This window comes from Grammomys surdaster, unplaced genomic scaffold (genome assembly GCF_004785775.1).
Source record: "Grammomys surdaster isolate TR1022 unplaced genomic scaffold, NIH_TR_1.0 221, whole genome shotgun sequence".
Taxonomy (NCBI): Eukaryota; Metazoa; Chordata; class Mammalia; order Rodentia; family Muridae; genus Grammomys; species Grammomys surdaster.
The window spans coordinates 248609-259811 of record NW_021604666.1 but is presented as its reverse complement, the minus strand read 5'-3'; the positions used below and the strand labels follow the sequence as shown (position 1 = coordinate 259811).

General features: G+C 37.3%; 1 protein-coding gene across 1 annotated transcript in view; it reads left to right on the top strand.

The window, feature by feature from the left end:
• Thsd7b (thrombospondin type 1 domain containing 7B) overlaps positions 1–11203 on the top strand; it is an 834275-nt gene that overhangs the window by 742442 nt on the left and 80630 nt on the right. The window contains exon 17 of the mRNA XM_028773130.1: positions 4750–4900. Coding sequence (XP_028628963.1) covers positions 4750–4900 — 151 coding nt within the window. The remainder of the gene's footprint in view (positions 1–4749; positions 4901–11203) is intronic.

Sequence of the window (11203 nt, the reverse complement as noted above, 5' to 3'; positions counted from 1 at the left end):
TATCCTTCAAACACATTAAATCTGAGATACGATATTAACTTTCCAACTGAGCTATTATAGGCTGTTGTTCAGTGGAGAGATTAAGGTTATAAATTTCCTTGCCATTAGCTTATAAATTTGGTATATGTTTATAATGTTTTGAGCCCTGGGTAACTCTAACATTTATAAGCTACTAAGATTCAAAGAGAATGTTTCTAAAAATGAGACTGAGAAATATCCAGGGGGATAAGAAGAAAACAAAGGGAATAAGAAGGCACCCAAGAGAGTTTTTAAGAAAGGTACAGTAATCAATTGTCTCAAATACCACTGAGTTGCCCAAGATAAGCGCTGACCGCTGAACTTGGCCGTGGGGAGTCTCTGAATGATTCTGATAAGAGGGCTATCTGCAATGACAATAGAAACATGACCAAAGTGGTTCAAGATGTAATAGTGGAGGGGAGCAAGGGGCAGGCAGTGTTGACAGCAAATAGAGAAAATGCCTAGAAGCAGTTTTGCAGTGTTCGAGTGATGTGAGTGATTGCTCAAGGGAAGATGGGCAAAGAAATTGATGACAGGGGATATAATGGATTACTGCATGTCATCTGGGAACACCTTCAACTGCAGTCTTTTTAAGTTTTTTTCTTGTGGACTGCTCAGAATCCATAGAAATGCTTCTTCAATCATGAATGAAATAGATAATTCTAATAGCCAGTATTCCAGAGGATGCTGAAAGAATTCTAGTGTGCCAAAGAGAATAGTAGCCCCCAAAGATGTCTGCATTCTAATTCCTAGATTCTGATATGTGTTTTATGAAAACGAGAGTTGTCAGGTCGGAGTAAAGTAGACTTTGCAGTGAAACAACAATTCTAAGCTGTCTGGGTGAGCATAATCTGGTCACAAAGGACTTTAAAATGGTAGAGGGAGCAAGAGTGGCCTCTGAAACCTGAAAAGCAAAAGATGTGTCCCTAGGATTGCATCTCTGTCCACCCCTGGCATTTGCACTCAGGCTTCAGGAAACCTATGTTGGATATCTATGCTATGCAATTGTAAGACAATGTCTTTCCATTGATTAAGCTACTAAGTTAGTGGTGATGTTATTTTTAGTAAGTAGACATCTACTAAAATTCCTGTGGATGTATAAGGTCCTTCATTGTGCTGAAAGTTCTCTAATCCAAGGGCATTTAGGAACCTTCTCCAGATATTAAACTTTCAGTTACTTACAGGGAGAAGAGAGGAGTAATCAGTGGATTGTGTGCACTGCAGGAGGGTATCTGGCCATCTAGACATGTCTTACACACATTTTCAAAAACTCTGTAGTGTTTTAACCCATCTTCACCCCCCAACAACCCATCCCCAAGTACTTGGTACTACAAATATTAGAATTATCTGTGGGATATTTCTGTAACACAAATGTACTTATTTTCATTATTGTCACTTGAAGGCTTACTAGTCCATGAGGCATCTAATTTGTCAGAAAGATCTGGCACCATGATCCCAGTAGTTGGAAGATATGTCTTCTTCCTGTACCCTGTTACTATGAACACAGTTTGTTCACCAGGGTCCATAAGAGTGAAGAGGAGAGAAGAGGAAGATGTGACTATAACAGAAAGTTGTTCTTATCATAACCATTGATTATGTTTTGGTAGCAAATGCCTTTATTCCTTACTACTTTTGTGGTATTGGAAGTGAACAGAAATCAATGCCTATGCCTACTGGCTCTCACTAGCCAGAAGTCTTACTTCTCTTTCTCAGTGAAAGAAAAGAACATCAGCTCAGTTTGGGCAGTCAATACAGAAAGTATTTCTTAGCTTTTTCAGTTTGTCCCAGGAAAAACTCTGAATCCATTCTATGGACCCTCTTTCTCTTAATGACTCCTAAGACAGGAGAAATGGAAACCTAGAGATGATATTACACCTCCTTCTGCTGGAAACTTTATTCTTCCTGTCTATCCACCAGGCTTTGTTACCCTCCTATATGATATGGTTAGATTTTTATTACTTCAACTCGTATAGCTTGTGAATTTCAACATCATTTCCATAGATTAGTTGTGTTTTTATTTTCTATTTGAATGTGTTTAAAGGAATTCATATGGTAAAAAACAGCATCACTAGGGCTGGAGACACCACAGTGCTTTAGGGCATTACTCTTAAAATGCAATTAATACCTTGATATCTGAAAGTATTAGACCAGCAAGCACCTTCTCTCAGTTCTTTCTACTTTAGGCTAGTTTCAAGCAGACCCAATGTCACAATCTTTGAGCCTCAGAATCCTTAATCCTTGGATATTAAGTATACACCAAGACATTGTTGTCATTTTATCTTCATTAGAACAAAACACTCTGGTGAGAAGCCAAAGTACATGGCTTGAACCTGAAAATGGACCCCCAGACAGAGTTATTAAACTAGCAGGCTGGCAAGCCAAGGACTGGTAAGATTCTGCACAGAGCCTTACCAACCTAAAACATAAATGCATTGCTTTGGATAATGCATATTCCATGACAGGAAAGGAAAGCATTCTTGTCCGAATGACCTAAGACAGGCTCAGTCTCATTAATGAAATTAAAAAGGAGGAGAGGCAGAGAGCCTTTGAGGCTGCTTGGCAAGAGTCTGACATGGGCCAACAACAAGGAAATAGGGTTCTTGGCAGGAATATGACATTGGCCGAGGACAAGGAAGTAGGCTTCAGGCATGAATCTGACATTAGGCTAGAACAAATAAGTAATTTCAGGTAGGAGTCTAAATCTTAGACTAGAGCATAGAAGTAATCTCAGGCAGGAATCTAAATATTAAGCTAGAACAAAAAAGTAATTTCAGACAAGATTCTAAATTTTAGGCTAGAACAAGGAAGTAGGCTTCAGACATGAAAATTACCTTGGGCTAGGAGAGAAGTAGGCTCAGATACTTTGGTCATCCTGATAAGCCCTTAGAAACAATGATCACGGGAGTGTACATGTAATTGGGTTTAATGCCTTGCTTTTTCTTTGACTACTTGTGTTTATTGTCTTGCTTGTTCCTTGACTATTTGCATCTATTGTATTGCTAGACCCTCAACCTAGAACTGACCTTAATACATGCATGTAATTAAAATGGTATAAAAGCATAAAGGAGGAAGGTAGATGGGATAGGAGGGCTCTAGGGAGGGGAAAGGGGGAAACGGGATGACATCTGAATTGTAAATAAATAAAATATTCAATAAAAAAATTTAAAAAGAACAAAACACTCACAAACACAGCGGCTGTCTAATCTTCTTCTTGTTTTGTACCTCAATAACCAGTAAAGGTACTGATACCACAGTAAGCCCGCAAAATTATTAAGTAAGTACAGGTCATGCTCATAATCTTTAGCATTTTGGAGGTAAAGTATTAAAAGTTCAAAGGCAACCCTGGAGTACCTTAGACCTTGATTCAAAAAAAATGACTAAATCAATAAGTATTGACAAAAGTAATTTCTGACATCTAGCAAAAGAATCTGACCAATACCTCATTTCTTTAATTTTTGGAGTCAGGGTAAATTGTAAATCAATTTCTGAAATACAAGTATATGTAAGTGGACATGCCATGAAAATATGACTGGGTAAGTTTTCAGAATGCCAGAGTGCTTCTATGACCAAACTCAAAGTCAGAAACAAGATTATTCTAGTATTACTTATGTCCCTATTAGTCACTAATTATTCTTTTAAAGTAACCCCTAAGATGACTCCACACATTAGTATTGCTTCACATTAAACATCTATATGAAAGGATCATTATAAAGTATAGATATAGAGTATAGTATAGAGTATAGCGTATCTCTTCCGCACAAGCTCTTTTGTGTTTTAATAGTCCATGCGTTGTCATGCTTGTTAGGTTCAATGGAATTTAGAACAGTGGGTACAACTGTTACATGATATTGAACAGTTCAGCTATTTCTAGCTTGGCTGTATATGGTTACTGCCACTATAAGTATTTCCAGTTTGTTGTTGGTTTGGTATGAATTATGCACATTTCTATTTAAATGCCAGATTATGAGGAGGGGCAGAAACACTCAACCATTTTTAAAATACTTTCCAACCAGCAATGAGAAGTGACTTATAAGCCTCTGATGTTTCTGCAAAATCTTGATTTTGTCCATGTAGTTTATTTAAACCATTTTGAGTGGTACACTTGATTTAGATATGATTGATTTTTCGTGTGTAACCAGAGCACAATGACAGATGTCATTATATGTGTTTTATCTCCAAGTTGATGCCGAGGCTTGGTTGATCATGCAGGTATAATGTATATCCTTAGGCCTCTGTGGACTACAGCAATGTTAGCAAACTTCCCTTTGATTTTAGAAGCTGTATACCACATAGCTATGTGAAACTCAAATGCTCATAATGATGACTGATTATTTTCCTGTCCCCTGCAATATGTGAAGTAAATATGGAGATGCTTGGGAAACTTTGGGAGAGGTTTGCAAGACCCACAGAAAGTATGAAAGTTCTGTTTGAAACAATGCCATCTATTCAGTGTTTGAAAAAAGAACCTTTCAAGATTTATGAAAATTGAAGGAATATCCACTTGGTGCTAGACCTGGGTATACCTTAGGTCTCTGCTGGATAGGTACTACACAAGACAGCCATTATCCATAATATAGAAATTCTTTTACTTGCTCTGTCAAAGGTTCCTTATTGAGTTATCACTCAAGAAAAGACCACAGAATGGTGAATATTGAGTTGTTAGTTTGTTTCCTTGTTTCTCTGGTTTACTATTTAAATGTATCTGTCTTTATTGCCACCACTGTCTAACAGGTGTGTGAGTACTGCTGACAGAGAAGGAGGGGCAGTGAACAAGAGCCTGTGCAACCAAGATGATGCTCCCCCAGAAACCCAGGCTTGTTCTCTTCTGTGTCCCAGTGAGTGTGTCATGTCTGAGTGGGGAACATGGAGCAAATGCCCACAGGTAATTTCTTTTGTTGATGCCCAAATCTTCCAGAGTTTCCCTCTCTATTGTTCTCTATAAGTTATACCGTAGCTCTTCAAGGCTCTCTTCTAGTGACTTGGGAAAAGAATATTTCCCAAGAACCCACTCATAACTTGAAGGGAAAGAAAAACAAATGAAAAATTGCAAATGAGTATGCACAATTTAAAATAGCATTGCCTCTTCCAAGGCATTTATGTAGAGACTGTGAACAAGGAAAATAGCCTGTAATGATCACGCTGTGAGTCGACTTGCACCATTTTTAAAGGGTCTTCTTTAGCACCAAATTACTCTCATTATAACGTCTTGGTTCTGCTCCATTTTCCTCCTAGAAGTATCAATTTCCTCCTAAGCATTCAACCCCACTGTGCAATGCTGTCTCTATGCATGACTCTGTATTTGCCTTTTTCTCATTTCCTAAAGATGACATATTCTTCTGATGCCCCTGCTTCTTCCATAGCAGACAAAAAAATTAAGGCCTATGTCATCAAAAATGAAGTTTGCCTCATTTTTCCTTTTGTAGTAAAATGAAAACATAACAGTAATATGAAAAATATTAAATAGTATGATTAAAATGGTATTTCCAGACAGTAAATTTTGATATTTTAAACTTGTATTTCTGCTTGAAGACCAGTAGAGAAAATACAAGAATGACTTCCAAATATTGTGAAGAGAAAACTTGGATGCATGAAATTAAACTTTTTGAAATGTTCTGCTGATGAAGTGTGGAGCATGTAGAAACAACTTGATGTTATAATGTAACATATCTATGACATGAGTTAATGACTCACATTTCTACTTACTAATTATTTCTTTAGTAATGACTGTAACCTTCAAGTGAGTTCTGTTATGTGGGGTTTTTTTATTTGCTCAGTGGTTCCGAAGGCTGTGAAATGCTAAGATATCTCAAGAGTAAAGCACTGTAATGTTCCTCTTTATCAACTCAGCATTATCTATTTGTAAACAATGTAAATATACTGAAGGTTAAGATTTGAGGCCACTTATTTTGAGGCTGGCACAAGAAAGGATTGTCACTTTAGTCACTTCTCTAACCTGCCTATTTAAGTACTACTTACTGTTGACTGCTCAGGTGGGTGCTGGAACAAAGTTCTCCATTTAACAAGTGCTGAGCCAACAAGATTTTTTTCTGTCTGAGGAAGCCAGAGGTTTGAGGCTTGATCATTAACTCACTTAATTTTGAGAGACTTGAGATGTAGTTGGGCTGAACGCTTTTCTTCCTTTAAAATGTACTATTTATTTTAAGAGGAAATTGTCTTAACTTTCTGCATAACATTTCCATGACTAGATATGTATGTTCCCATTTTAAGGTGGACATTAACACAGACTTTATTAATCTACATATGGAAAAATGATCAGCCTGAGGAAGTTTAAGTAAATGTAGGTCATGACCTTCCTTGTGTGTTCTAACTTACTCATGGAAGATACCAGTAAATTCTTAGTGTTTTGCTATGAAAATCTTGCTATCAGGTCAAATCATTTGTTGAGCAGGCTAAATCCTGTGTTTCAGGAATAGTTCTGAAGTTGTTTTGTCACGGCTCTGCATTTGTTTCCTTGGGACAGCTATTGTCTCTAAGGTTTTCCAAGTATAATCATTCTGGTTTGAGGGGCTTTAGAATGTAGAGATGGAGAAAATACTTTAACCTCCTTTCATGAGTCTTCAAGATGATATAGACAGTTGCTCACTCATCAGTGTAAAATAAGAAGGCTGCTCCTTTAGAAGTATCTGTTGTGTTACATAATGATAGTAATAATAGCCTTGACACTAGCAACAATAACTTTGAGCAACCCCTTGTGACCATCACTGTGATAAATGTATATAACACTGTTTCAAAACAACAGCATTAGGATGTCAGATCCTTGTTGGTGCCCTGACCGTTGGGACCACGTCTTCTCTCATCCAGCATTCTAATCTCACTGTAAACAGAGACTTTGAATGGGAATGGTAATCAGTACTCATAGCTGATTAGTTCTCCTATATCTAAGTATATTGCATAGTTGAATCAAGTTGTCAGATCCTTACATAAAGTCCCAGCATCCTCAGAGCTAATCAGTACTGGCAATGAAGATGAGCATTGCAAAGACAGGAAGCTGGATCATTGTGCCTAAAACTTAATTAGCATTTTGATGCATATTTCCTGAGGAAGAGGAAACTATTATTTCATAATTATCTCCTGTACCATGTGTTGATTTAACAAGTTTATTCACTAAATTCTCCTTAATTGTCAGCAGTATGACATACAATGATAGAAAAAATTCCTTATTCTTCTTTCTTTTTCCATTCTACAAATATATAAATGATCTCTATATGTCTTCAAGTATGATGCTGGCATGATTACTTCATTTCTGGTGTATAGGGTCCTTGTAAGGACATGGAGACTATGACAGCTATTGTGAGAAGGTATTTAGACTGGAAATGACATGTGTAAGATAAGGGTGTTTCTAATATAGAGTTGGTAGAAGAGGAGGAGGAACAGAAGCCTATAGTCTACCCTCTGTGTTTATTGAAACATGGATGGGAAACCAGAAGCCTGCAGTGGGACATTTTTAAGCTTTGTAAGAAATATCTCTTCCTCCACACAAATAAGTTCCTATTCAATCTTATACAAATAAAAAGACAGTTGTTTCTTGAAATATGACTATTGTTTTATTTAATCAAAGTCCCCCAAAATAAAGCGCTGGAGAGTTAATGACTTGGCTACTGACCACCTTGCTCATTGCAAAGCAATTAGGAGAACAAAGTATCATGTTAGAAATGGTCGCAGAGGCATGAGTAAAGGATTGCAGGGGGAGAGCTAGAGACTAACAAAAAACCAAAGCAGTCCAAGGCAGAATCGGAAAGAAATGAGGGCTCATATGTTTTGCTATTTTTTATGCTTGGGAGATGTATGGTTCCCATGACACATGTATATCATTTATTCTTTGTTCCAACTGGCTCTTCTTTCTACAATGCTTTAATTTGAAAAGGATGCTTACATGATCGTGCTTGTTCACAGAAGAGCTTTCCCAGTAGTGTTGACCCTTGAAAAGCATTTCGATATCATCCCTTTGCCTTTCTATGGTTTCTTTTTAAAAATATTTTATTTTGTGAAATTAAATATCACATTTTCTCCTTTTCCCTTCCCACCCCAACCCTTCAAACACATACACACACACACATATACCAGAGATTACTCTCAAATTCATGGCCTCTATATGTTGCTATATATAAATTGTTGAGATATATATATATATATGTATATGTATATGTATATGTATATGTATATGTATATGTATATGTATATGTATATATGTATGTATATATACATACATATATATAATTGTTGATGTATATAAATCTTACCTGTTTGCATATGATTCCAGGGCTAGCCACTTGGTACTACATAGTATAGAATAAGAAGTTTGTGTGCCATTCCCCGGATAAGATACTTTGTTTTCTGTCATTATTCCTTAGTTAGCTGTAGTCCTTTTTCTAAGGTTGAGACCCCACGATATTTCTCCTTCCACATTAGCATGCCTGCTGGTGTCATCTGTCTTCGTGTCTTACGTTGGCAGCCAAACCAAAGCGACTTCATGGGTAGAGCTCCTCTGCGATGTCTAGGACATCAAATCTCACAGCAGACTTCTTGTTCCTCTGGTTCTTGAAAATCTTTCCACTCCTTCATCCATCATTGTCTCTGCACCTCAGGTTCAAGAGCTGTGTTATAGGTGTATCACCTGGGCTCAGCACCAGCACATGGTCACTTGTACAGAGCATTTTGATCAGGTGTGGTTTTCTGTAATGGCCTCTATCTGCTGTCAGGAGATGTTTATTTGATGGGGAGAAAGGTCTTTTATGTGTGTGTAACAAATATATGCATTTTAAGTTCATATAGTCAAACAAACGCGTATGTGTATACTTTCCCTTTATTTATAGCACGTTTTCCCTTTTAGATAATTCAATTTTCTTCTTTTCCCTGATCCAGTATTTCTCCTGGATAGTCTTAGAATTCCATATTTCTCAAACAAGGTCATAAATTTCCTTATTCATTTATCTTATATATTTGAAACTATTCAGGTGGTGATTTATTTATATTACAAATCTCTGCAGAAGTTTTCCATATGGTGATACAGATTTTCTATTTATGGATGCTCTTGGAGGTTTGCCGAAGGAATCTCTTAAGAAATAAATATTGACATGAGGAAGTAAAGGTCTTACTGATGATTATCAACCTGAATCATTTTCTGCAGAAGCAAGACTGAAAAGTTCCTCGAGAAATATGGCTTAGGCTTAGTAAACCTGAGTGAACTTTAATTGATCTCCCTCTAGCTGAGTACCAGAGCAGGGTTAGATGCAGGGAGATATACAGATGTCTCCTTCCCTCAGCCAGAGGGAACCAGTTACTCACTGAAGACTAGTTCACAAGACTCATGATCAAAGACTAACATCTGAGAATTGTCACCAAAAGACTTCCAGTGAATGTCAGAGGCGAAAGTTTGCAAAGAAACTGCTCTGGGCATAAGTGTAATGGAATTGGAATTTTATCAGTGACTTAATATTGTGCATAATGTACCTCCTTTCTATCCCTTCCCTCTTTCTCTGACCTTACATAAGCAACTCATCCTCCAGTGCAAGCAAGTGCAGAGCACTGCTCCTTCAACTAGGCTCTGCTTAGAAGACACAGAGAAATGGGTGCCTATTTTCTGAGAATTGATCCATTTCTTTTATATTCCCTGTGCTCTGGCGTGATTTGGGGGAAGTCTGGAGCCTTGAGGTTTCATTAGAGATGAATGGCACTTAGGAGCACTTCTGCAAGCTGCTTTTTAGGAAGCACTTTGTCCCATTGGCAAGTGCTCCAAGAGCTTTCTTGGCCTCTCCTAACCTTCTTTAACAAGAGATGTTAGTCTCTGGAGTACATGTATAATGACCAAAGATCCTCAGGATGCCCAATATTTTTCTTTGACTCAAAGCTAGGGGAGAATAGTGGTGATTTCCTATCATCTCAGCTGTGAATTCAGGGTTCTTCTAAATTGACATTGGTACTCGGCCAATGACAACAGGTCTAGGGTTGGCGGAGGTGTATTTTTGTCCCACTGAAGTTTAATATCACTTCAGAACCAGGCTGGTTTCCAGAGCCACATGGGAAGAATGTTCTCACTGCATCTAACTCACTTCATGCATTGGAGCAGAAAAACAAGAACTCAATAAAAACATTTTATAGCAACTTTTTGTTTTTAAATTAATATAACTGTTATTTTCTTTAATACAGTCTGATATCTTTAATTCTCAATATCATTAACTTGGAATACAGACGGAGGTATATATTCTTATATTTCTCTCTCTCTTTCTCCTCTTTCTCTCTCCCTTTCTCTCTACCCCTCTTTCTCCCCATCTCTTTCTCTCTCTCCCTCTCTCCTCTACCTCTATATGCTAATATCTCTCCATCTATCTATTTATCCATCCATCCATCTATCCATCCATCTACCTACCTACCCAGACAACAGCAGGCATGTAATTTATATTTTCTTGAATAAGTACGTAGCATGAACTGCAATGAGTATTTATGGTGTATTTTATGCCATTTCACAAGTGGTTTTATAGCAGTGGTTTTAAAAGATGGTCCCTTCATCGAAAGTGCACTGCATTTTATAATAGAACTCTTGGTTTTCTGAAACTTATTTTAGTATCTACATTATGTAATTGAAATGGGATACTTTGTGGTGTATTTCTCTAAGTGACTTGATTTAATTTCTCCTCTTTGGCATTGATGTTATATATCTGGCACCTTGGTGCTATTATAATAAACTGCATTTTCACATGCTTGAGGCACTGAGTGGAGCTCAGAGAACACGATGCTTCATGGGAAACCCAGAAGCTTCGACTGAGGATGGGGGTCACTTCCTCAACTGCTCTCAGGCTGATTAGTCTAGACAAGACTAGAGTCTCCCTCTGAGCTTACTATGCAGAGTTATTTCTGACACATATTTAAATCCTCTTGAATGTTGTCTCTCTGTCTGTAGAAGCATTAGCTCTCCTTTAGTCTCACAAGATTTTTCTCCGTATGTCTCATACTCATGCAGTTTTATCCGGAGTTTGTTTTAGTGATTTAATCTTCAATGAATCTAATACTTAGATTCTTGTTTTCTAATATGTTAAGCTCTTTCTTGTATTCATTCTATTTTCCTTGGGTTTCAATGTATACATTTCCTAACTAGAATATGGTACTTTGTAAACACCTTCATGGTATGGTATGGTATGGTATGGTATGGTATGGTATGGTATGGTAT